Source organism: Nyctibius grandis, chromosome 3 (genome assembly GCF_013368605.1).
Source record: "Nyctibius grandis isolate bNycGra1 chromosome 3, bNycGra1.pri, whole genome shotgun sequence".
In the NCBI taxonomy this organism is placed as follows: domain Eukaryota; kingdom Metazoa; phylum Chordata; class Aves; order Nyctibiiformes; family Nyctibiidae; genus Nyctibius; species Nyctibius grandis.
The window spans coordinates 30,980,701-31,008,372 of NC_090660.1; the positions used below are offsets into that span (position 1 = coordinate 30,980,701).

Below are 27,672 nucleotides of genomic sequence, written 5' to 3' on the forward strand. Positions count from 1 at the left end.
TCTGCTCTTTTTTTTTGCCTGTCTCCACAGCTCACAGTATTATCTATGTGTTGGTGACACTCATTTATGTGCCTGTTTACTTTTTATTCTTCTCCATATTCTTGCTGTTTTGTGTCTCAGATTATCTTAGTGTTTGTCAAATTAAATCCAACTATTCTAAAGTAAACATAACCAAAATAGAAATTATTTTGTTTCTTCTTTCCCTGAGTGAACTGTCAGCTGTGCTGCCATCAACCCTTTTGCCAACTCTTTGGAAATTTGATGGTGTTTTTCTTACTGTGTTCTATTTTGCTCCATCCACTTTCTAAATGTCTTATATATCTGTGTGTTATCCTTAAATGGAAAGAAAAAAAAAATCAATCTTGATTTTCCAAAATCACCTTTCTGGTCAAGTACTTTAACTAGAAGGATGTAAAAAATCTCACATTTGTGTCTCTTTGCTGTTGAACCGCTTATTTCTTCACTGGCTTTTCACTGGACAAGCTGTATCAGTTGGTGGTTCTTACATTTCTTCTGTTGTTAGCATTCTACTTTCTCTCTGCTTTCATCTGTGTAAAATCTTCTTACCTTGATTTGGTTGCATATTTAATGGAAAAATAAATATGTTAAAGTTCCTTCAACAATTTTTGTCTCTTTGCTCTCTTGTAAGATGCCATTTTAAGGCTAACTTTTCAAAATATTTTTATTATTGTAAATAACAACTATTGTAAAGTCACTGTAATATTTTCTCTAGAATGGGTATTACTATTAACAGAATCAAGCTGAAAGTAGCCTCACAATCACAGGCCCTGGTCCTCATGGGGGACTTCAATCGCCCTCATATCTGCTGGAAAGACGACACAGCTAGGCACACCCAGTCCAGGAGGTTCTTGCAGAGCACTGATGATAACTTTTTGACACAGGTGGTAGAGGAGCCAACGCAGAGAGGTATGCTGCTGGACCTTGTACTAACAAACAAAGAAGGACTGGTTGGGGATGTGACTGTTGGAGACAGCCTTGGCTGCAGTGACCATGATATGGTCAGGATCCTGCGTGGAGTTCAGGATCCCGCATGGAGGGAGCGGGGCAATAAGTAGGATCACAACCCTCGCCTTCAGGAGAGCTGAATTTGGCCTGTTCAAGAACCTGCTTGGGGGTATCCCATGGGTTCAGGCTCTAGAAGGTAGAGGGGTCCAAGAGAGATAGTTAATATTTAAGCATCACTTCTTCCAAGCTCAAGATCAGTGTATCCCTATGAGTAAGAAATCAAGCAAAGGGGGCAGGAGACCTGCGTGGATGAGCAAGGAGCTTCTAGCAAAACTCAAACGGAAGAAGAAAGTTTACAGAACGTGGAAAAAGGGAGAGGCCACTTGAGATGAATATAGGAAGGTTGTCAGAGTATGCAGGGGTGCAACAAGGAAGGCTAAGGCCCACTTGGAATTAAATCTGGCAAGGGATGGCCGGGACAAGAAGAAGGGCTTCTTCAAGTACATCAGCAGCAAAAGGAAGACTAAGAAAAGTGTGGGCCCGCTGCTGAATGAAGTGGGTGCCCTGGTAACAGAGAAGGCAGTTACTGAATGCCTTCTTTGCTTCAGTCTTCACTGCTAAGGCCGGCCCTCAGGAATTCTGGGCCCTGGAGGTAAGAGAGAAAGTCTGGAGAAAGAAAGACCTTCCCTTGGTCAAGGAGGATCGGGTTAGAGATCACTTAGGCAAATTGGACACCCACAAATCCATGGGCCCTGATGGGATGCACCCATGAGTGCTGAGGGAGCTGGCAGATATTATTGCCAGGCCACTCTCCATCATCTTTGAAGGGTCATGGAGAACAGGAGAGGTGCTTGAGGACTGGAGGAAGCCTGATGTCACTCCAGTCTTCAAAAAGGACAAGAAGGAGGACCCAAGAAAGGGTCAGCCTCACCTCCATCCCTGGAAAGGTGATGGAACAGCTCATCCTGGATGCCATCTCTAAGCATGTGGAGGAAAAGGAGGTTGTCAGGAGTAGTCAACATGGATTCACAAAGGGGAAATCATCCTTGACTAATCTGATGGCCTTCTATGATGGCATGACTGGCTGGGTAGATGAGGGGAAGTTGTGGAGTCTTCTTCTCTGGAGATATTCAAAACCCGCCTGGACCTGACCCTGTGCAGTGTGCTCTAGGTGAACCTGCTTTGGCAGGGGGTTGGACTAGATGATCTCCAGAGGTCCCTTCCAACCCTAACCATTCTGTAATTCTGTGATTCTCTGAAGCCTGCCATCCCTAAAGCCTAATGGTAAAACTATTTGAACAAATAAGTAAAAAAGACAAATGGAAATTACGGTAAAATTGTTATTCTTTGAAGGGTGGGGTGGTGGTTCATGAGCAGCTCAACATGAGCCCGCAATGTGCACTTGCAGCCCAGAAAGCCAACCGTATCATGGACTCCATCAAAAGAAGCGTGGCTAGAAGGTCGAGGGAGATGATTCTGCCCCTCTACTCCACTCTAGTGAGACCCCACCTGGTGTACTGCGTCCAGCTCTGGGGCCCCCAACATAAGAAGGACATGGAGCTCTTGGAACGAGTCCAGAGGAGGGCCACGAAGATGATCAGAGGGCTGGAGCACCTCTCCTATGAAGACAGGCTGAGAGAGTCTGGGTTGTTCAGGCTGGAGAATAGAAGGTTCCAGGGAGACCTTCTAGCAGCCTTCCAGTACCGGAAGGGAGCCTACAGGAAAGCTGGAGAGGGACTTTTTACAAGGGCATGTAGTGATAGGACGAGGGGTAACGGTTTTAAACTGAAAGAGGGTAGATTTAGATTAGATATTAGGAAGAAATTCTTTCCTGTGAGGGTGGTTGAGACACTGGCACAGGTTGCCCAGAGAAGCTGTGGATGCCCCCTCCCTGGCAATGTTTAAGGCCAGACTGGATGGAGCTTTGAGCAACCTGGTCTAGTGGAAGGTGTCCTTGCCCATGGCAGGGGGGTTGGAACTAGATGATCTTTAAGGTCCCTCCTAACCCAAATCACTCTATGATTCTATTCTGTTCCTAATGAGACATTATGTACAAAATTATATACGTACGTATAGAAATACAAAGATTTCTTTTTTTGTGGTCTCAGTTATTCAGTATGACTTAGAAGGTGTTATAAATTTCATCCCCCACCATATCTCTCATGTTCATCTGGTTTTGTGAGCTCGTATCTGGAAGCTATAATACAGCTGTCTCTGACATCCCAGTGGCAAGATATAGTATGTTGGCTATGCCTCTCAGAAATTATTTCAGGAAGGTTTTTGATTTGTATGAAGTCTTCTGAAGTGTCATAGCTTCCTTGACTGTCTGTGGCTGAAAGGTGAAGAGGGCTGATTCCTGGGCTACTTCTTTAATCTTGCATGCCGTGCCAGCATGGCTGTCTTGAACAGCAAGTTAGCATGGGGCAAGATGGCCCACATTCTGATGCTGCCTTCTCCTTCCCATTTTCCATGTTTCTTAGCAGCAATGAGCAGGTGTACAGGAAAATAAGCTACTGCTTGCCTATACTCAAGGTCTAAACCAACATTTTGTGGAACTCTGGTGCCAGGGGACTCTTTTTTCCACTTACTCTGTTATTTAACCTAGGGGGTTAAGGAGTATGAAATTACATTGAAGTACCTTTCACTTCCTTGAAATAAAGAGAATCCTGACATTTCTCATCAGCACCTAAAAGTTTTAAACACTATTTGTAGAAAAATAAAATGAAAAGTTGCTTTCAAAAGGTCTTGGAGCCTACTAAAATCAATCTTATTTGCCAAAAAGCAGGAAATGCTTTAAAACTCAATGTGCTAACACAGATGTTAAATCTTAAAGGATTCACGTATAATTTATTCAATACATTAAATTTACTATATGTAGTATAATTTCAGAATGTGCATTAAAAATATGTTATGGAATTTCATTCCTACCTGCTGAATAGCTGCCAAGTTTGGTAATACAAGAACATTTTGTTGTTTTACCCCTTCAGCACAATCCTGCATTCAATTTTATATGTCCATAAAAACTGTAAAAGTCTGAAAATGCCAGATTGGAACAAAAACTTTGAAAGTCACAGTGCAACAGTTTTGTTTTTTTGACTAAGTCTCTGGGAGCAGGACTAAAAACCCTAGTTCCGAACATACTCAAGTTTTGAGTTGCTACTTTCCAGGTTTGGAACTACATTTCCTCTGTAAACCTGTCTCTGTTAAATATAAACCAAATGGATGTTTTGTGACATTTAGAAATCTTTGCAGAAGACAAAGAGGAGGATGCGCAGGTGGATGGGTAGATGGCATTTGTGAAAGTTCAGTCTTGGGCAGAGTCTTGTGTCATTAGAATCAATGGAGTAGCCCAACAGTGAGGGTTTGTGAAAGTCTTAGTAACTCTAAATTCTACTCTAGTATGCTTAACTTTTTAATTTGATCATATTCATTCTGACAATTTTCAGTAACTATTTATTTGTATAGTCAATAAAATAAGCTAATTAAAACTTGTCTACTTCATGAATTGGCAGGGAATGTTCTCACTTTTTTTATATACTTCAGACCAGTATATTTGAAATAAAATTAAGTTGACATCAGTTTCTTGAAGCCATATAAAGCTTCATATATTACTTGGTTTAAGTATGAAATTATGTATTTATCAAGGGATCTCAGTTCTTATTGAATTCCAAATGCTGGAAAATACAAGCATGATTTGATGTTTATTTTCATATATTTCACACTACTTACTTTATAAGGAACTGTAATTTTCTAACTGTGGTTGAACAAAAGAAGCTGGTTCTGAAGAAATGAAAACACATATAGTGTTATTCCCAGGAGAACTGGCTGCTACATGTGGTAATTGGTGGCAAGATACTTCACTGACTGTAGCCAATTAGTGAAGTTGTCCATACAGTGTTAGACTTCTTGTATGAGCTGCTGGCCTATCAGTCACATCTTATGAAAGCCTAACTGGGATGCCTTGGTCCCCAGAAACTAGCTTTTCCTTTTTGGTGAGATAAAAGGGAAAGCTGTGTTAAAGGGAAGTCCCTTTCTAATATTTTACTCTAGTTTTTCCCGCAGAGGATGATCACTCTCTGAAGCTGTTTGTCAGGAGCCTATTGGTAAGATAGGCAGCTCCAGCAATAATGGCTGCAAGGACAAGGGGTCATGACTCTATGGAAAGCAAAGAAAATAGTTCCTCTGAAGTATAGAGGTATAAATCTTTCTTAAGTGGCTTTACATATTTGCTGGAAGCAAGGATGTCATTATACCAAAGCATGCCTTAAGATTTCTGGTAACCATCAAAACCACCACTAACTCTGTGGCTGCTAATTTGCTGCTAATGTCTTGCTGGTATATTTCTCTGTGGCTACATTCTTTCTTTGCATTTATGATCCTGACACTTTCTTTATGGCCTCTTTAAACTCAGCTTTTGGACTCCAGCGTACATGTTCATTGAAAGCTAATTAGGCAGACTGCAAGACACCCTCGCCAAGCAAGTCACAACATTTTGAAGCCATTCCATTGCTGGACTGATGTGAACAATAAGGCGATATTACTCATGTTTGTTGACATATATTTTTATGGTTATTGCCATTATACCCCAACTCCCCAGAGTATTGTTTAAATACATGATATAAGAGATGAAAGCAAGCAGATAATGGAAAAGAAAAAGGAAATATCATGTAGTTGTAAATTTTTGGCATTGTGTAATTAAACCACCTTCTTTAATGTTATTTTTGCCAGTATCTAATTAGCAGAGCCATCTGCCTAAGAAGTGCTGGACCATCTGTCTGGAATACTGTTCTGTTCATTTTTTGGTTCCTGACTAATTAACTTCTTTCTCTATGAAACGTAATAGTACATTCTGTTTCTACACTTCAAATAAGTTCGTATATAAAAATACAGATGAATGTGTACCTGTCTACATGTATATGTTATGAGTATCTGTGTAGCTATAGGAGCATAGTTCTTCCAGGAGATCTGATTGTACTCAGTTACATGTGCAGCTTCCACTGTAGGTGAAAGTCACGTATTTTTTGTTGAACTGTAAGTACAACTAATACGTATCTCACCTAACACATTCTGATTGACCAGTCCTTTCTTGATTGTGTTCAAATTTCAAATTTCCTGTCTGAATTTACTGATTAAAGTTATAATTGTAGAAGGGGGCTATATTAAAGTTAATTACTTAGGGTTTTGATTTTTTTTCCCTTTTGTATTTTGTAAGTTTTCTGGAAAATCATAGAATAATTTTCAGTTTTCCAGCTGTCTTCCCCCTGTATATTACCAGTAGGCTGTGTTGAATATCTGAATTTCCATTTTGGGGGAAACTCCCCCAAATTTCCTGAAGATTAGATATATGTAGAAATACTTGTTTATACCTGCTCTTTTCCTTTAATCAGCAATAGGACATACGTATGCATTACTGAACTATGCGGGAGCCTTAGGGATCAAAGTACAACAGTGTGAACTACTCAGCTCTCTTCAGATGCCTTTGTAATATACTTCATTTTCAGCCTGCTCTGTTATTGTCCCCTCCAGCAGTGGAACCCAGAGCTACAGGGCTATAAGTACACTTTATTTCAAAGATGGCACTTAGCTTTGTCACCAGTGTGTCTTCACTTATTTCTTGTCCGGACAATATTACTCCTTTGCCATATGTTGTCATGAACAGGGTTTTCCCAGAGAGTTTGCCATTTGGCTAGCTTACAAGCATATGGATTTACATATAATTACAGTAGTTTATTATATTTGGGTTCTTGTATGTGCTGTTAACTATGGTATCAAAAAATATTACATAATTTTTAATATTTAATATCTTTAAATCTATGCATTTCATGGATGTCAAAGAAAGAAGAAAGTTTATTTTCAGTTATGCTAATAATGGTATTAGTGGTTTTGTGATGTGGTGGTAAAATTATTAATATTTAAGATTTGAGAGGTCTAGCTAAGATATTTATCCTAACTAAAAGAAAATTCAGCTAAAAGCTAACAGTCTGTGATTGTTTCCAGCTCACCACTTCTTAGCTAAGGTAATACTGGGTGTGCCACTCCTACAGGCTCCACCGAGAGCCATATCTCTATATTGTCATGTTATTTACTGTTTGATTCCTTCTTAGAAGTGTGGCAGCTAGCAAGCTCCTTAAGGAGTCCATCCCTCCAGGGATGGATACCTGGCTTTGCTAACATTGAAATAATTGGTTTTTTTCACCTCTTTCTTTTTTTTTTCTGAAACAGTATATAGGCTGGGTCCCTGTGATCACTTGGCAGAGAACAGGGGAGCAGAGGGGGAATTGCTGTCCCAGTGTTCTCTCACTATGATGAGAGTTAATAAAGCTTCTGCCTGACTTGTCCTAAATTTTACTTGCATTATTATGTGGTTGGAGTTCCCAGAGTCTCCAGCCATGACCTGCTTGCAGAGATAACGTTGTATGCTTTTCTCAGATTTCGTGGAAAGCTTGAAGAACTGTCACTTTTGGTTTCTGAAATTCCCATCTCCAAAGTCTGTTGATTTTCTTTTCCAAAACTTTCAGTGCCTGAGAAATGTACTTAATTTGCTTGCTTTGTGACATTGTGTAATTTTTGCATTTCACATCCTTCTCCTTCAGATTACTCTTTTATCGTAGACTTAGAGCCAATTGAAAGCTAGGTATTTTGTCACTGAAAATTGATTTATTGATAAACATTTTATCTTTAATCCTGTTTTTGTGTCTTCTTTCTTCCTTCTGTTCATGCTTCCAATATTCTTCTCAGTTCAATTTTAGCAAGAACTTTCCCTCAAACCTTCCTTTTAAGCACCCGTATTCCACTAAATCTTTCTACTCTGACCTCCTACTTGTAACTCTTCATTTCTCCAGGCATTTGAAATTTTTTGTGTTGTTTAGAGATAATATATTCAGTATCAGATACTTGTGTCTAGTGCCATATAACATAGGTTCGAGGTGTCCTAATGGATTGATTAGGAACTTATGTTGGTCATCCAAGAGCAGTCTTTTGTACTGTGATCTCTGTTATGGACGTAAATCGCTTTTTACATTAAAGAGACAAAAGAGTTAAGTCATTGCTGCTTTTTTGTCTAACACATTGCTGCTATTTTGTCTAACTCAGTATGAGATGTCTTTCACGCTGCTAGATACAGTTTGTTGTAAACACCAGGGTCATTCACAAGTGGATTCTTCCAGAAGTTTTCAATATATCCCCCAATATGCTGTAGTCATTCATCTGCAAAAGCAAACACTATAAATGAGAAGGTTTGGGGTGGAGAAAGAGAAATAATGGCATTAGTTTTTATAAGTCTTTTTTTTTCCCACAAAATGAAAAAGCTTGTTCTTGGGCTTGTTGAAACACAAAACAAAGAGTACTGAATAGTATACTCTGAAAGCATTTTCCCCTTTAGTTTAAATAGACTTTCACCCTATTATATTTATTAATTATAGAGTGTACTTGCTATTATTGTAGTCTCCATTAAAAGACAGGAACGAAAAATTACCTCTGTTAAATCTGAATGAATGGTCTTTCATTATTTCCTGGTAAATAAAAATGAAAAAGCTGTGGTTTCAATAATTAAGCAGCAGTGGTTACTTTAGAAATCTCAGTTCTTCCTGATAAAACATATAGTGCTTTGTGGCATTTTTATCTAAAGAACACATGGATGTGCACTGTTGAGGTGAAAGAATGCAGAGTGATTTAAAAGGCACTGACTACACAGCATATACAGGCATTCAAATATGTACATGTATTGGCACATAAACACCAAGCATATGACCTGCTCCACTGAACAACAGAGTTCATAACTCATAGCTGTTAAATGTTAAATATGGAAATAATTGGAGTTAACTCATGGAGTGAAACTGTAGTAATGCAGACTAGGCATTACAGTCCTGGCATAAATCTGTTGAAGCAGAGAGACAGCTCAAAAATGAGGATAAATTGCTTCTGCTTTGCAGTGCTCTGTTTCACGGTTGTCTTGTATGTGTCTGCCCATTGCTTCTTTCTCTGAATGGATGTTTTAGCACTTCTGGTTAGTGCTGCAGTCATACCTCGAGAAACTAAAATTTCCATTTGATGGTTGAGATAAATATTGCAAAAATGGCAACAAGGCACATTTTCCTGTGACGCAGGGTCTCTCAGCAGAGCTGACCTCAGATGCTGTGGTGATGCAGCCCAACTCTGCTGGGGAGAGAGGGACAGCTTTTCTCTGTGTTCCTAACTGCTTACCTTAATAAGACTCATACAAAAGAGGCTAAATAGCATCAAACGTGATTGTGGTTATTTCTCCTGTAGCGCTAGGTACAGTGAATCATGGCAATGGCCAGTTTCACTTCAGATTAAGACAGCAGTAGCAAAACTACATTTCTAAGGAGAAAAAGCTGGGGTTTATATTTCTGTGTTACCTGCATTTCTAACTAATTCCTGTTGGTTGCAGGCAGTGGAATGGCAATGTGATGAAGCTACTAAAAGAGCCTGTTACAGTAAAGGCAAATCAAAGGTAAGCATGAGACAGCTATTCTGCTTTATTAAATTTATATGTTAATAGCAGGTGTAATTCAATGTATAAATCTCTACCTTATGCTTCTTTACTGTCTCCCTTTCCGAAAAGAGTTGTAGGAAAGGAGTCTGACACTGATGTATGAGTAAATGAATAAAAAACAATACAGGGAGTGTGGGGTGAGAGGTACAGTCACGTGATTCTTTTCTGAAATGATCAAGAACTTTAGTTTCCAACAATTTACTGTTTTGACTCTACAACATGTCATATGTAATGGGCTGTATTCTCACTTCATTTTCAGTGCTATAAATCCTGAATAACAGTGTAATTACTTTGTAAAATCCTCAATTTATTTACCTGTGTATTAGATGCAATTTTAGGAACATTTATATTTCATATCTACTGGTGCTATGAAGAAAATAATATGAAATTCACTAACTTTTTAGACATGGGACTTGACATATTTTTAGTATTCAGAACCAATTCCTTTTCTGTCCAACTGCAATTTCTTTTATTCAGCACAGGTAAGTGCAATGCTAAGCCGGAACCTGTATGGATGCTGTGTTCTGTAGTGGCTGTCCTAAGCTGAAGCTAGTTACCAAATTAATTATAAAAGAAGTTAGAAATGCATGCAATCTATGTCTGTAATTATTATACTGTTTGATGATTAAAGTTAATTGAGTTAAAACATAAAGGGAAAACAGATCAGGAGTGATAACTACAGAAGAGCACACTTGCTTTCAGGACCCACATGTCAACATATGTTATTGGTGTGCAAAACTCAAAAAAACCCTCAGCTTCAAAAACGTATTCCAAATGCTTCTACCATCTAGTAGAGGAGGAGTCTCTTCTGCATAGTCATCTAATCACTGACTTTTTAACTTCTCCCATTAAACAGTTGATTTCCAGCTTTTTTTATGAAGTGCTGGTAAATAATATTGCAGTGTACCCTTGGCCTATCCATTTCTGTTTAAAGAGGAAGAATAGCCTCACTTCAGAAGAAGGACCGTGTTATACTGTGAGGAGAGAAAAAGACAGAATTACTTGGAAAAGAAAGCAAGTGTAATGAATGTGCAGCATAGAACTTCATGCATGGAAGATTATTGTCTTTATGGAGGAACATCTTTCACTGTAGAAATGAGTTTACAGTACTAGGAAAAGGCATTAAGAACAGTGTTGCCTTCTTTGTCCTTCTTTCCCTTTTGTTTCCATCCTAGTGTGGGAAACATATATTTAAGTTACTGGTCACTCACTATTAAGGTGGTTTTGCTAGATGTATGGAAGGTATTAATAGCTAGAGAAAAGAAATGGGTTAGATTTTACTTAAAGGTTTCTAACTTGAGTAGACAAACTCTAGTGACTCAAGTTACGTGTGAAGTCTTTAATGGCAGAAATAGCATCTAGTAAGTGTTCTGATCTGCAGTCTTACTTGTCAGTTTGTGGAGAGAAAAGAAAGAACTTCTGGGACCTCTTACTTTAAGCAAATGTTTCATTTTGTAAGTTGTGATTTCTCCCTGGAAAATTTGTGCTTCTTCATGTAATATATCACTCAAGCCTTCATCCTTAGTTTTCAGATGACAATACTCTGAAGGAAGAGAGCATGCTCAAGTGACGGTAGAATATGACAGGTTGCATTGATCAAAGGTGCATATACAGTAGAAACTATCATGGTAGGAATGCAATGTGTAACTAAAAGTTTATGCCTCTGTTTTACAGTGATTTTCCAAGTTTAAAACTGAGAATAACATTCAGCTCTGAAAGTCACAGTGCAGTGACTGTGATCTAACATGATGGATGAAAGTAATGGTAAATTTGAGACTATAGTAGTGTACTTCTGAATATTATGTTTACACTACTGTTTGTGGTATAAAATCCACATTCAATTCAACAATACAGAAGCATAAGTTGCTATTAAATAATTTTGCTAGAAAAAATACTCAACACTGGTGAAATGCATTTAAGAATGGGCCTTAGTGTGTAGTACGTATGTGAAGATTTTCATTCATGTTCATCACACCCGTTTGAAAAAGCTGGTGATTGGAAGTTATGCTGTCACTGTAAAATAGTAAATATGCTATTCTAATAACGACCTCTGAGATTCTTTCTTAGTATTGTTACGAGTTCGATAAAGATTTAGTGTTTCATTTGTATCCATAGCCTTGTCCCTCACAACCTAGAAGAGAAGTACAATCCTTATATTTCATTACGTTTGAAGGTAATCCTGGGAGGAAATAGTTCTTTTCTTATTGTTATCATAGGGCTTTTTTTTTTTTTTTTTGGCATGCAGACTTTGTGGCCTGAAAGCTTCATGTAGGAGTTGCTGGAGAATGCAGACATATTGACTGAGGCAACCTACCCAGCTGGAACAACAACTGTCTTTTTGAACTTTTCATGCCTCTTTTGCTTTCACTGGTGTGATTGAGGTTAAAATCAAAGGACTAATTTAAGGCCAGAGAAAGGATAGCCTGATGATGTTTGTCTTGTAATGCCTTATGTCCAAGACTAAAAAAGTTCACTATACTCTCTGTATAAGGAGGACTTACGCATGCAGATGAGGAAACTACCTGATCTGTGGCGTGCTCCTCTTTCTAGGCAAACCACAAAAGCCTTCCTTTGGAAAAACTGAGAATTATCAGAACAGGAGGAATTCACTCCAGTGCTACAGTGAATTGTCCCTCTTAAGAGGAAATCCCTTGGGAGACGCAATTCTAGTTACTGTTGTCAGAAAGACTGCTTACTTGCTTGTTGCTGTATAAATAGATCCAGCCCAAATTGGAGAGTTGCTGGGGGTTGCATTTCTATAACATTTCTCAGGGTGACTTCAGATTTCAGGGCAGACACATGTGTGACTGTAGGGAAAGGACAGGAAAGATTGGACACAAAATATACAAGGCCAGCCCAGACTGTTGTGGAAAGATGAGGATTACAAGGATGGCTGTGCGTAAGTTATTCATTCAAATCCTGGTTTCTTTTGAAGCTCTGCTGCCCACAGGGTAGCATGGGGGCAATGAGTTCAGGTGGCAAAACTAAAAATCAGTTTGTTGATGCAGTGCCCTGAAACCAGAAGCTAGCTTTGAACCCTGAAGCAACTCTAGTAGTTTTGAGATAATGGTCAGTTAAACACAGCTCTTTTTTGTTGTTGTTGTTGTTCTTGAGAAAGAAGCTGCACAGAATTTTTGCCTCTAGCTGTTAGCAGTAGTTGTTGTTCTGAGGTTTACGCTTTAAAAGCCAACGAGGGAAAAGAGCTGAAGGGGAAAATGTATAGGGACATCTGTCACATTTGACAGTGTAATGCACACTTGACTTTTGAAGGCTGGTGTTTGTTACTGAGATTTCAGACATTTATCCACCAATTTAAGCTGTTGCTTAAAATAGCTAGTGACTCCAGGAGCGAGCCAGACAAAATGATGTCCTTGTGGCCAGCATGCGTTAGCATTTAGAAGTCTAAAACACCACACATGGTTAAGAGAATAAATTTGGCCATTCAGACTGGTACTTGTGGTAGGGACTGTTGTAAAGGAAAGATATAAATACACATGGTAAAAATACTATAAATCAAAGAGAGTTTAAAAAAAATATAATTGAAATAAAGTCTCTTATCCCTTTCTTATTTAAGATTCTAATGGCTGTGTGTGTTAGTATCTGAACTTTCAATAAAAGTATTAAGAAATTAAACACATGTGTGTTTAAAATGTTAGCCTATGCAAGAAACATTGCTGCAAACAGATAACCATATGCAGCCCTTGAACTGTCCAGTTGGTCTTAAAGTTAAGTAGCAACCTAGCCTGCTTGGCTGCTGAATTGTTTCTAATAGTTGTGTTTAGTTTCAGGTATGCTGATATAAAAGTCGAAAGTACTTGCTAAATTAATTTCTTTCTTTCAGAGGTATTTTTATAGGAGAATAGGAAACTATATGGCATAGAGGTTGAGATGAAATGGAGGATAAGACTACATAAAAGATGGCGACCAAACTTACCACTACCCTCCAAACTAAAAAAAACTTTGGTTTTGAAGTCCTTTGCATTCACCAATGCCGCTTCTACAACACACATCTTTTTTACATGTCTAAAAAGTGAACCAGCTGAGCCTGACTCCAGAGCTAGAAAAGTGACTGAACAATTCAAATGACTAAAACGGAGTCCTTTTTCAATACTTTTTTGGGTAGTAATTGTTTTATTTATGACTAATTTTTTAATTTTTTTTATGATTCTGGATTTGTCATATGAGCAAAATAGCCAATTGCAAAAGCTGTTCTTTCAGATTTGATTTTGTTATAATATGTACCCAACAAAAATTTGATATATCGTATTTGCCCTGTTGTAGTATGGACTGTTGTGAAGTTGGCACAGCACTTGGGAACGTTAAAGAGAAGAATCTTGTGAATCCCAGGAATGTGAGAGTTTAAAAAATTAACATTATTTCTGAACAGAAAGAGTGGGTGATCAGCGTGCAAGTAATTTGGCAATGGCACTATTTCAGGGAGCTCTGGAATATGAAGAGGAGAGGTTGGATGCGTTGTAATGCCAGTACCCACTTATTTTTCCTACACTTGCATTCCATGGCTTGCTGCAAAGGGCAGGATGGAAACGGCCTGAAGAATAAATTACTATGTTATATTCTCTGAACCTCCCTGAGCACCCTTCCCACAAAAAAAAAAAAAAAAAAAAAAAAAAAAGAGGAGGAATTGCCTTTTTTTTTTTTTTTTGTATACTTAAAACAACCTGCAACAGGGAAACAGCCTAGAAGTGAAGCAATTACTTTTTAAAAGGCTTGTTGCACTGCCCAACACTGTTATATGGTTTCATATTAACTTCTGTTTCGTTGAAAGAATATTGAGATGACAGTTTTGGTAAGTTCAAGACAAAGATGTTGTATTTTTACCCAATGGGAATCAAATCTTAATTCTAAGATGTTTGACACTTACCTTTAAAGGCTCAAAGAGAAGCGTTTAAAAGTTACATTTTCATGAGAGACAATGCAAATGTAATTTTGGGGAGTATATTTTCAAAGAGGTGTTTTTTTTCTGATATTTTACTGGGCAGGGAATGTGAGGTTTTTTGAACTTTATTTTGTATGAGGAGAGGTATAGATAATAAATTCTGAGAGTTTTCTCAGAGGTCTTTAAAATATTTTGCCCATCTTGCTTTGCAGTCTTTTTTCTGTCTGTTCAATTTATTCAGGATTATATTTCTTGTCTTCCAGGATGAAAGTCTATTTTCAAGATAAACAAGCAATACATTTAATATAACTGTAGGCCACATAATGGGACTTCTGCGCCAGTACTATTACATGAATTTACTTACATGATTCCACTTAGTATTTGTTATAATTGCATAGCTGTATTTTCACAAGGGTTTTTAATGCTTTACATGAGACTATCTTGTGAATGAATGCTAGAGAGCATTCAAATGGAAGGATCCAGGAAACTATTTTCTCCAAGCATATTGTTGATTTTGTTCATTTTATTAGATAGGAACATTGATTTTTGCAGGAGGAGTGTTTGAATCTTTCCTGCCTGTAGTTCTGGGAGATTTTTAGTATTGCAGAAAAACACTTTCTGTCTGAATAAACAGTAGAAATTGCTGTTGGTTTCTAGCTTCTGAAATGAGAGAAATGAACATCAAAGCCTTCACAGATCCTAAGGCGGTAAAAAACATATAAAATTATTCCTCAAGGGTGAGCACCTATGTGTTGAGGTAATTAAACTTCTTGAGAAACTTCAAATTAACGGAAATGTAGATGCTTCTAATAAAACATATTGTGCAAATTATGTAACTAGTAGTGACAAATCTGCATCTGAACATCTCAAGAATTTCATTTGTACTGATTTCAACATACTCGTGTTACTGACAACCTGTTCTTTCTCCTGTTTTCCTCACAACTTCCTCCCTTGCCCTGATCTGTCTTCAAAAAACAACATTTGATCTGTTAAAACAGCAGTGAATTATTTAAATCAGCATCTATCACTTCAGAGTTTAGCTAAACCTTTGAAATAGACACTTAGAAGAAATCTTCAGTACTGAAGAGGTTTATTGTTATCCCTTTCACAAAGATTGATGAATGCATGTGTTGTAGTTAGGAAATCTATGTATATCATGATTGCTAATGCACCAGGTATGCTGAAGCCTTGTTCCCCTAAATTTTTGTGTGGACACATACCCATGGAAAGCAAATAGTAGTTAGTCTCTCCTATCCTTTGAAGTACACTAAATATAGTCTTTCTTTGCTGCATGGCAGGAGGAATGCCAGAACTACATTCGAGTGCTTCTTGTTGGAGGCAACCATCTCTTTACCTGTGGAACCAACGCGTTCACTCCTATCTGCACCAATCGGACGGTATGAATTAAATGTTTCATCCCACCAGCTCGAGTCTCTGTTCTGAGCCAGCAGACAAAAAGGCAGAGCATGTTGTGGTTGAGTCCAGGCTATTTGCGCAGTGATGAGTGAGCTAACGTGTCAAAGTCTGATTTGGCTAGTGGCAGGCTAAAGCGGAGAGTTAACCGGTGATCTCTTTTTGCAGTCTTTTCCTCAGCTGTGGGAGAGAGCACAGCTACGAGCAGCTCAGTTCCTCCCACATGTCAGTTTTCATCAGCCTTAGGTATCTCTAAGACTTCTGCCACTCTGTCAAGTTTGGTTGGCATCAGCAGGTTTAGTTATAAAATGTAGTTGAGTAGCTGCATACTGTGCATGTGTAGTTCTGGAGAATATGAGAGTACTTGTATTAGTGATTTCTGACTGGTGAGAATGAGAAATCTTGGTTGAGACAAATCTGTCATTCTGCTTCTGAAAAAAAACTAGTTGTAATTTATGCGTATCAAAGAAAGAGTGTCCATTAAGGATCAATAATAGTCATAATAAAAATCAAAATGTCACTGTTTGGACTAAGCTGGCTATTTATTTCAGGAGGGAAGAGGCGTTTAAGTACAAAGAACAGCTGTATCACCAAATAACTCCTTGGCACATTTATTTTATCTAAACCTATTGTACCTTTATTTTCAAATAACATATTAACATCATATTGTGGTTTATGACTGGAAGTATTAGGGCTACTAAATCAGAGAGAGGGCTGTGCTGAACTGGAAAGCTCCTTTTTTTAATCTCATTTTTCATGTGATATTCTTTCCTAAAACACACCAACGAAACAAATAGATTTATTTTTTTTTTTCCATTGTCTGACCATTTGCTATGGTGAATACCTTAGTTCATTCTGGCAATCAGATCTGTTTTTTCTTTTTCATAATAACAATCTGTGTAGAGATAATGAATTTTTGAGTCGCTTCTAATATAAAAGAAGCTAATTACTAACTTGCATACTTTACATACCAAAGAGGCAGAGGTAAGATTAGACAACATTACAGTAAAACTTTTTATATGAGACAGTTTCAGATTGTAAAGGTCAGCTCATTACTGTTGTACAATACCAAAGCAGATAAATGGTGTTTATGATTGATAGGATTTTGCTCAGATTGATGCAGCTTGGCTGAAATTATAAATTTTGGATCATTTTAATCCCTTTTTCTCACTCTTTTACAGTTAAGTAACTTGACAGAGATACATGATCAAATCAGTGGCATGGCTCGTTGTCCTTACAGTCCTCAGCACAACTCCACTGCTCTTCTCACTTCCAGTGGGGAATTATATGCTGCTACAGCCATGGATTTTCCAGGAAGGGATCCTGCTATTTATCGCAGTCTGGGGGCCCTTCCTCCTCTCCGCACTGCCCAGTACAACTCCAAGTGGCTGAATGGTGAGTGCTGATGGACCATGAGACTCATCTTTTTTTAACCCATGTTCTCCCTATTCACGGTCTTGAAATTCCATTCTGAGAATTTGAATGTTTGTAGAACATTGTTTATCTCATTTTGAAATTATTTCACTTAATACATTTTTTATTTTACTACTATAAGTATTATGGCATTTCATTAATATAGTTGCAGTTTGTAGATGTGCATTTATATATTTAAGTCATGTTTGCAGGCATAGGGATGAGCTGTACCATATCTCTCAGGTACGCTTACATGGCAAAGCTGAGTCAGCCAAGAGCAGTAGCTTGCCTTGAGCATTCTTTTGTTGAGTCCTTCAAAAACCCAAGGCAGAATGGACTGAATTCTCCTGTCTTTCCCTGCAGGTCCCAGGCTTGACAAGCAGAAAAAGTTGTGCTTTCAAGCTTTTTAGGTGGCAGACTGACATTTTTGATGCTTATTATAGGCAAAGGATAGGGACTAGTTTGCAAAACATATCATAAAATCATGTTGTAGAAATGACTCCTATGTCATGGATGTTAATCAGCCGATAAGGATTTCCAGACGGGAAAAACTGTAAACAGATAAGTATTCCTTACATGTAACAGGGCCAGTTGCTATTTTATGTATTACAAAAAAGAAGCAGATTCTTCTAAAATGAAAATTATTATTTAACATAAATGTGAAATTATGTATATTATAATTTTCCATGCTTGTCCTAGTAGAAAAAACCCATATTTTAATAACTCATGCTACATTACACAACAGCCACTATTCCCACAGTGCATTTCATGTTATGACGGGATTATTTTCATGTTTGAAATTAAGTTCAAATATAAACCCTTCCAGCTTCAGAACATTACATCAGCTGCAAGTGACAGACTTTACTTTGAATATTTCAGTTCTCATATAATCTGAATGCTGAATTGTGTGTATTTGCTTGGTGTATTTTCCTTGTACAAAGAAGCCATCAGAGGTAGCTTCGAGAAATTTGTGACCTTCTCTGAAGGTCAGCCAATTTTAGAATATTAATTAACAAAACAAAACCAAACTGCATGGAACATAACAGAATTATGGCAATGCATAAGAAACATGAGAGGAAAGATGAGTTTGTATAGATATTCATGTTCAGGCACCTTTTGTCCACACAGCCGTGGTATTGGAACTAATTGCTGTGCCACACCTAGGTGCTTCTGTCAAAGGGAAGAAAATCTTCACACTGGATTTTCAGTTTCACTGGATGTGTTTTATGCCAAAGGACACACTAAAATTCCCCCCCACCCCCCCACCCTGGCTCCTCTAATTAATCAGATTCACTGTATTTGCATTTTGTCTATTTAAAGCTTCAGCTGCACGTATACATTCTCCTTAGAGCTCATTCTTCTGCCTCAAAACTGTTTAGAATTAAGTTACCAGGAAAGTGTGGCTTTTATATTTGGGAAGGAACAACAAGATGAGTTTTGCAGTTTGTAATTGGAGCTAGTTCAAGAAAATCCAATAAAAGGCTGGAAGCAGCCCAGTTACCTGTGTAAAAGGGAGGGGAATGTCTTCCAGGGTAGCTAAGACCTGGGTGTTCATCTGCTTTTATGTCAATGTGCCCACTCATATGTGACTCAGTGCCAAGAAACTGCATTAGTTTTTTGGTGCTTGTATGGAAGTGGAGATTTTGCTGCTTTCAGTGAGAAAGTAATGCAGATAATCCTGCAAGAAAAGTAAGGCATCAGTTGGAATGGAAGCTTCCTAGTCAATATCTGTTCAGCAGCAGTAGCTGACAGTTACTACAATTTAGCCTTGTTTTAGGTGTGCATGTGCATGCACATGTGTCTGTGAATGTTTCCAATTGAAAGTAAGTTTTTCTTTTACATCAATGTTACCCTCAGAGGCGCAATGTTTTTTCTCACTTAGATTTTCTACTCTGCAAATCATGTTGGACCAATTCAAGCCATCTCTGGGGGTGATGGCAGTGCTCTAAAACACGGTTGACTATATTGCTTCATGTGTTATTGCTACACAATAAAGACATTGTTGATTTTAATGGCTAGCACACTTCTCAGTGCATTCAGGGGGTTTCAATGCTGCCACTCATGCCAAAGGGACGTGCCCATATGCTTAGGCAGTCTGCTGTGAGTGTTCACTGTAACTTGCGGTGAAGGGTCTTGACATGGGAAGCTCTGAATCTTCATCACAGAAGAAACCTTGTTCCTAATCTTAATTGTCAGAAGGTCTGTAGTCACAGGAACCATGACACACAGCGTGGGAGGGGAAAACGGAGCTAATGTGTCGTGCGGCTGGGGTGAGATCCCATATTACCATGCTGTGATTTCAGCTTCTGGAATCACAAATATCACAAATAAAATAAATCTAAGTTGACGGCCTGTCTGAGCTTCCCCATTCATTCTAGTTCAGCCAGAGTCCTGTATTTATTATCAGATTCTGGCTTCTACAGGGGGCTTGATAGGTCTGGAAGCAATCCACATCAGCTGAATAGGTAAGTTAGCAGTTACTTTCAGCATATGTTACTGAGCATCGTTCTGATCAGGTACTTAACCATAGTAGAGTATGGAGAAGTCATTGAACTTTCATTTTTGTATTATCATTTTCTTGACGCACTCACACTCAGTTATCTGGGGTGATGAAGAGTTGGGATAGCTTGGTTAAAAATTGAATTATTCAGGATACATGTAAATTAAGCTACAAAAATATACTGTGAGAGTATAACTGAAAGAAAAAAGGAAAGTTCAATGACCCCATGGTATATGAAGCACAAAGATCTTGAGCAAGCATTGATCCAAAAAGGTAGATGGACAACACAGCAACACTGCCAACACAGAAATTCTGTTGTTGACTGAGCTAGTTATTGTGGAGGCATCTTAGAAGGTCTCTGAATATGGTGTTTGTTTGCCCACTAGTCAGTCTTCTGACAATATTTGATATTTGACGTCCCTGAATTTTGTCTGTTTTGGCAATTTTTAATGGCAGACAGAACAGTTGGCCAAATGTTACAGATATCTGCCCACGTCCTGAAAGTTTTTCCTATTTTGGAAATTTTAGAGTGTAAACAGTCATGTCTTCTTCAGTGATGGAGGAAAGAAGCATCTGGAGGCAGTTACTGAACTTGCTCTTTTAACGTTAAGAGTAGTAATCTATTCAGCTCTTGATTATCTCGGAATATGATTGCCAGTTACAATTTTTTTACCTCAGAACTTTCCTCCTCTTCTACAGAAATAAATTAATGCTCTGCTTTTGAAGCCTATTTCTGTCTTCCTGGCGCTTCTATAGACAACATTAAATACAGCTGGCACAAATGCAGTGAGCAGGTTTTTGACCACAGTCATCACCATGCAGAGATTCTGCTCGTCTCCTTGAGGAGATGCCGTTGAAGGACCAGACTACATTAGTGCTATGACCTGAGCATTCGCCATAGTTCAACAGTTCTACAGGTTGGGTCGGTCACAAAGAATTTGTCAGCTGTCAGTGAAGAGATACACCCCATGTCATCCTCACCTTTCCTGCCAACCCTGTCAGTGCTCTGTAACTCTGTAACTCTGTCACTATTCTCAGTCAAGAGGAACATGATCACCCAGACAAGTTAACAACTGCTGCAAACCAGCATCCTTCCCATCCAACAGCCCAGCTGGTTGCAGGATGGTAAACCTGAAAATGTGAAACAGAGAACCCACCTCTCCCTCTCATGATGTCATGTTTTGGCCTTCTCTTTTCTCATGTAGAGGAAAAAGTAATGCTTGAAGTTACTCAAGTGAATACATATATGCACAGACAAATGAAGAAGGTAGAAAGGCCTTAAGGTAACATTCTTTAAGGTGTGTTGTTCTGCTACCTACTCTCCTTTCTTTTTCTTTCTGAGTCTGTGTTCAAGTACCTCTGTGCTTGACAGAAATGATTTGAGGTAATACAGCGCACACTGAGGATTATGTCTAAAGTGGAAAGTTCTTCCATTGATTTCTTCTTCTGACTAAAGCAATCAGCAAGACCTTGAGCTTCACCCAACTGCTCAGGTCAGTAAAGGGCAGCATGTTGCTAGAACATTTTAAAATTATCTTTGTAGTATTTTATAAAAAGAATAGTCTGCCTTAGCAGTCTGATTTGGACATTATTAAATGATAGCAAATAAATAAAGTCTTTAATTAAGAAAAAAAGTACACCTTGATTTACAGCTGGCATGCTGTTTATTTCAATCTCTTTAAGCTCTCAGTGTAACATAGAGTTTAAATCATATCCAGAGTTGACTGTTATAGCATGCTTCTAACCAGACTTTGCTTTAGCGTTGATCTGCAAAGTGCAGCAGGGGCAGAATTCGTCATCATTTGCTCTAGAGGACAGAGATACATGGAATAGTTATACTGGTAGTTCACAAGCTGCAGTGGGTCCAGATAGGCAAGGAAAAGCCTCCACTGCTTAGACTTAGAAACTTTTTCAGCAGTCCAACATCTACAGTTAGTGAAGGTATTTCTCATTTTCATTTACCTCCTCAAATCGGTAAACGTTTGATCTCATGCCTCAGTGTGAAAGTTTGCATTAGTCTATAACGTCTGTTTGCTTCACTTAGTCTGTAAGGTCTGTGAGCTTCACTTAGATTAAAGGATGAGTTGAGATCCCAATCAATCCCTTTGTGTTTCACCACATGGAGAAACACTGGGACATTTGGTTTCATAATTTGCCAGATGCCTTTGCTTATAATTGCTAGGCTCTCCAACTATCTTGAAATACATTGTAGCTGTTTTCTTCATCCTAGACGTACAATGATAGATGCTATTGGAACATGTTACATAAATAAAAACTGTGTTCTAAATGTCAAGCCACTTCATCAGTAGGCAGACTGTAGATTATTAAAAAGTAATCTTATATCAGATGTAGCCCCAAAACAGAAAAAAAATAAAGAAAATTTTGTAGAGATTAGAAGCCTTTCCAGCTGAGTATAGAAATGTTTGGATTGTTCTGCTCTGCTGGTAGACATAATATTATCACTTTTTCCTCTTGCTGCCCTAAACAGTTGCTTATTAGATACTCTTAAAATAGTTCTTCTCAGATCACTTTCTTCAAAACTTTTTATTTAATGAAAAGCTTATTAATCTAGAGCAGGTACTTTTAGTCTTCACAAGTAACAGTAAAAATAAAATTCTTACAAAGGTGGTTTGGATAGCAGGGTTTAATACAGCTCTGAATCCATTCCTATTATTGTTTGTTAGCAGACTTTTATAACTCTTGCTGCTAGTAGGACATGTGGAGAGAAATTATGACCTAAGAAGAAAAATTAATCCTTTCACTTTTGCTTTTAAGGATTAATGGAAATGGCTGTAATAATTCAGGGTTATCCTTTAATTTTTCTGTTTTTTAATGAAAAGCCTTGTAATTACCTAGTGCAAGCTTTTCTAATTATGTAATATTTTATGCAACTCAGAACCAGTGTGTTCTTGAGATGTGCAGTTTGGTCTTTAGCTTTCAGATAAGAGACCTGACTGAAAATATACAAAGCATGTCCTTCCAGTTGTTGCTTATTTTTCAAGAAGATAAATAATTATTTTCCTTTAGTTGTGCCACCCCTAAGATTAGTTCTGTTCTTTTGTGTGTATCATGCTTTTTTGCCAGTATCCTAAAACAGGAGGGAAATGCCTGCAGGTTTTGAAACCCATCAGTAGGCTTCTTCACTGGAGCTGCTACTAGAGGAAAAATTTGAGCAGTTGTGCTGTGTTTTTCCTTTCAAAGCTGTACATCTTCTCCCAGATGGCAATCAGAGTAGGAGAGCACTAAGTCAATGCAAGATGGAGGTGCCTCCCCTGACTTCCTTTCTCCAATGCCAGACTAAGTAATTACAAAACACTTTCATAGCATTTCCTCACCCTCTAAAATAGAACCATTGAATCATAGAATCATTTACATTGGAAAAGACCTTTAAAGATCAAGTCCAACTGCTAACCTGACACTGCCATGTCCCTAAGCACCACATCTGCACCTCTGGGGATGGTGACTCCACCACTTCCCTGGGCAGCCTGATCCAATGTTTGATAACCCTTTCAGTGAAGAAAATTTTCCTGATATCCAATCTAAACCTCCCCTGGTGCAACTTGAAGCCATTTCCTCTCCTCCTATCATTTGTTACTTGGGAGAAGAGACTGACACCCCCCTCACTACAACCTCCTTTCAGGTGGTTGTAGACAGCAGTAAAGTCTCCCCTCAGCCTTCTTTCTCCAGACTAAACAACCCCAGTTCCCTCAGCCGATCCTCATAAGACTTGTGCTCTAGACCCTTCACCAGCTTTGTTGCCCTTCTTTGGACTGTCTCCAGCACCTCGATGTCTTTCTTGTAGTGAGGGGCCCAAAACTGAACATAGTATTTGAGGAGCGGCCTCACCAGTGCTGAGTACAGGGGGACAATCACTTCCCTTGCCCTGCTGGCCACACTATTTCTGATACAAGCCAGGATGCTGTTGGCCTTCTTGGCCACCTGGACACACTGCTGGCTCATATTCAGTGATCGACCAACACCCGCAGGTCCTTTTCCACCAGGCAGCTTTTCAGCCACTCTTCCCCAAGCCTGTAGTGTTGCATGGGTTATTGTGGCCCAAGTGCAGGACCCAGATGGTAATGACAGGCAGTACTTCCCATGGAGGTGGGATTTTTTTTCTTCTTACCTATCCTAGCTAAAACAGCAAGGTCTACCTTCCATTTAGGAAAAGACTAGGAGGCTACTGAGGACAGAACCTGTTCTTTTATGTCTCATCTAGCCTGCTCATGTCAAGTGCCAATTGGAAAGGCTGAACGGGAAAGGAAGACAGGCACCTCTGCAAGCAGATCGTCGATGCCCAGCTGTGGAGAGGCGTGACAGGAACATCAGACTCACTAAGGCTGCAGAAAACTATAATACACAGTGAGCCAGAGAGAACGAAACAACTTAGAACTGAAATATATCTCAACCAGGGGAAGGTAGAAGAAGGGATGAATTTCAGGGAACATAGACACACAAAAGCCAGCATTGTCCAAAGAGAGGAGGGCAGAAATATTCAAGTCAGAGAGAGAATTTCAGTAGCAGACATACCAAACCTTAAGGTGAAAGGGAGAGGGGTTGATTATGAAAGTGAACTCTGGTTTTCCTTCTGATATTGAAAAAAAAAAAAAAGAAAGGAGGACCAGGTCTGCAGGGAAAGCCATTTGATCGTCTCCCTTCCTCCAAAACTAGATCAGAGAAAAAAAATAAATGGAAGTCCAAATGTTTGAAAAGAAATGGGTGAGCCATCATAGTTAGGTTTTCTTTCCGTACTGTACCTGCTGGTTGGCAAAAGCTGCTTAAAGAAAGCTATGTTTTTTTGTTCTTGTGTATGTGGAATTCTGGATTCGTAGTTTTAAGTAACCTTCCAAGCTTCTACATCTTTTGATAGATCCCTATAGCCCAAACCTTTAGATGTTCCAAGTGCATTAAAGTAGTCCTCTATATTTTTTATCTTTGCCCCTCCCCCAATATGCTGCTATGCAAGTTGTCTATCCAGTGCATACAGGGGATACAAAATCCACTGACCTCCAGATGGGACACTCAAGAACTTGAGTAGGTATTAGATCAGAGTAGAGAATGGTTTCTGTTCCTAAGTTTGTCACTGGTAAATTTGCATCAGCAAAATGATGTAATAAATTGCATAATATTATGCCATGTAAGAACACTTTACCTTGAAAATGAAGGAGATTTATTTGAAATGAACAACAGGCAATAAAACAAGGAATTTTGTAATACCATATTTGAAAACTGTTTTTCAGAAAATAAATAATTGCATTTCAGAATTTATTAGAGTACATCAGTAAAATGTAATATCTAATAAGTGCATCCACTTTTATGATTATATTGAATTGTATTATAAAGTCTATAAGCAATATAAGAATGGAAAATATGTCTAGCATACACAATTTTAGCATATTTTGCAGTCGTTGCTCTTCCATGCCCATAAAATCTTCAATTTAGCAAAAGGCAAAAAGTGTGACAGAAATCATGGATAGGTGAGGCATTGCAGAAGAAACAGTAGTCAAAATAGGGTGGTAGCCAGCTATGCTATGACAGGCTATCATTTTAAGCATGTGTTCTAGATAATTATGAAATATAGAAGAAAAATATCTATTAATAGACAATTATTTTCAGCAGTTTTATATCAGGACTTAACATTTTACAGTTCAGCTCCTGAGGATGGATACAACTATAATGACTACAAGTTATATATTACCTTGAAAATGTTTAATGCTGTAGGAAAATTTACTCTGTGATTAATATTTGTCCTTAAACATTAATGAGCAGTGATGCCTTAGTTAGCCTAATGCAAGATATGTACTGTTTTCCAACAGCTACAGAGGGCTACACTAAATGAATATACTTAATGAATATACAGGAGTGGCAAAATGCAGGTAGGAAATGGACTCATAGATTATGTCAGTAAAGTGAAAGAAAATATAATAGACTGGCACATTTGGAGCTTAAATTCTTTCCATTATTTTAAACTTCCCTTTTGGAGAGCATTTCTCACTGGAGGTTGAACCTTATTCAAAAAAACTCAAAGGCATCTTCCTAGAATTTAATGCCATTAAGTATTTGGCTAAATACATATATTTGGAAGTAATGGGTCTTTAGAGGACAACAGTATGAGGGTGTGATTCATTTATCTAGTGAGGTCAATGAACAAGCTCCAGACGGATATTGTTCAGCATTAGACCAGTATCTAGACTTCTAAGATTTTGAATATATTATACATGCATAGTCTTATTTTGTGTATATATATAATCTGATCTGTGTCTAGATCTGACAAATTTCTAATTTTAGCTTTCCTTTCACATTTCTGGGGCTAATTGCACTTTTTACTGGGTCTCTGAATGCATCACACTTGAGATGTGAGTGGTCACTTTTCACAGGGACAGTCAGTGGAAATTCATAGCTCTTTCTTGCTCAGAGTAAGCTTTGGACCTTATAATCCTTAAGGTTAATTGCTGTTACTTCCAGGAACAAAGGCAGATCATTCCCTGTCATTTGGTTCACTCTGGAAACAGTAGCATACACTAACTGGGTAAATAAAGTGATATTAGTCTACTTCAGAGGATGTGGAGTTCTAAAGAGCACAAGACAACTCCCTTGCTCCAAAGCTCAGGAAGTGGGAAGAGACCAGGACTGCCTCAGATGCTCTCACAGAGCTCTCTCAGGCTCCTGTTTCCCATTGCTCTTCCCAGAGAAAGTTTCTGTGCAGTTCCTCTCATCCTTTTACCCACTTACACTACATCTACACCACTGGACAAAAAAGGTCCAGGAAATAAGCTTAGGCACGAAACCTTTGGTCAACTGTATTGCTTAAGTGTTGGCTCACTTTCCAGCCTTGTTTTGGACCACTCCAGCTACTGCTTTCCCAGTGGAAACCTGCGTGTGATTCAGGGAGAAGTTTGCTTTATACACCGTTAGCAAGAGGCAGTATGGGTGGGGCTGCAGCGTTTGGCTCCTTCTGCCCTCCAGAGTGCCCCATCCCATTCCCAGTAAGCTTTGCACTCCTGAATCCCCCGGTCTGTCCTTACGCTGCCTCCCAGGGCGTGCAGCACACCCTTGCTTTCATGCTACAAGAATGCTGTTCTCTGGGCTGCAGCGTCAGCGTGTGCTGCATGGCAGAGCTGCAGCCAGTCCCTACAGGAGCAGTTGGCACTGTCAGACAGCATCAACATGCAGCCAGTCTGGCAGCGAGTATGGACTTGGTCTCTTTGGTCCCCGAGTTCCCTAGGTGGGTGGAAAGGGAGAATAATCTAAAGGGAAGCATTGTCTCTTCCTAGTAAGTGCCTTCTCATTAAGAACAGAGACCGTGCTCCCTGGAAAATGTAGTTTTGTCTCCAAGCTTTAGAAAAACAATTAGATTATTTCAGATTGAAGCACTATCTTGACTTCTTATCACAGAATCACAGAATCACAGAATGTTAGGGATTGGAAGGGACCTCGAAAGATCATCTAGTCCAATCCCCCTGCCGGAGCAGGATTGCCTAGACCATATCACACAGGAACGCGTCCAGGCGGGTTTTGAATGTCTCCAGAGAAGGAGACTCCACAACCTCTCTGGGCAGACTGTTCCAGTGTTCGGTCACCCTCACCGTAAAGAAGTTTTTCCTCATATTTATGTGGAACCTCCTGTGTTCCAGCTTGCACCCATTGCCCCTTGTCCTGTCAAGGGATGTCACTGAGAAGAGCCTGGCTCCATCCTCATGACACTCGCCCTTTACATATTTATAAACATTAATGAGGTCACCCCTCAGTCTCCTCTTCTCTAAGCTAAAGAGACCCAGCTCCCTCAGCCTCTCCTCATAAGGGAGATGTTCCACTCCCTTAATCATCTTCGTGGCTCTGCGCTGGACTGTCTCTAGCAGTTCCCTGTCCTTCTTGAACTGAGGGGCCCAGAACTACACACAATATTCCAGATGCAGCCTCACCAGGGCAGAGTAGAGGGGGAGGAGAACCTCTCTCGACCTGCTAACC

At 38.9% G+C, this 27,672-nt stretch overlaps 1 protein-coding gene across 2 annotated transcripts in view; it reads left to right on the plus strand.

The window, feature by feature from the left end:
* The window catches only part of SEMA5A (semaphorin 5A), a 361,263-nt gene that overhangs the window by 188,185 nt on the left and 145,406 nt on the right, over positions 1–27,672 (plus strand). For both annotated transcript variants that reach the window (XM_068396639.1, XM_068396640.1), the window contains exons 6-8: positions 9,377–9,439; positions 15,677–15,775; positions 16,973–17,186. In XM_068396639.1, coding sequence (XP_068252740.1) covers positions 9,377–9,439; positions 15,677–15,775; positions 16,973–17,186 — 376 coding nt within the window. The remainder of the gene's footprint in view (positions 1–9,376; positions 9,440–15,676; positions 15,776–16,972; positions 17,187–27,672) is intronic.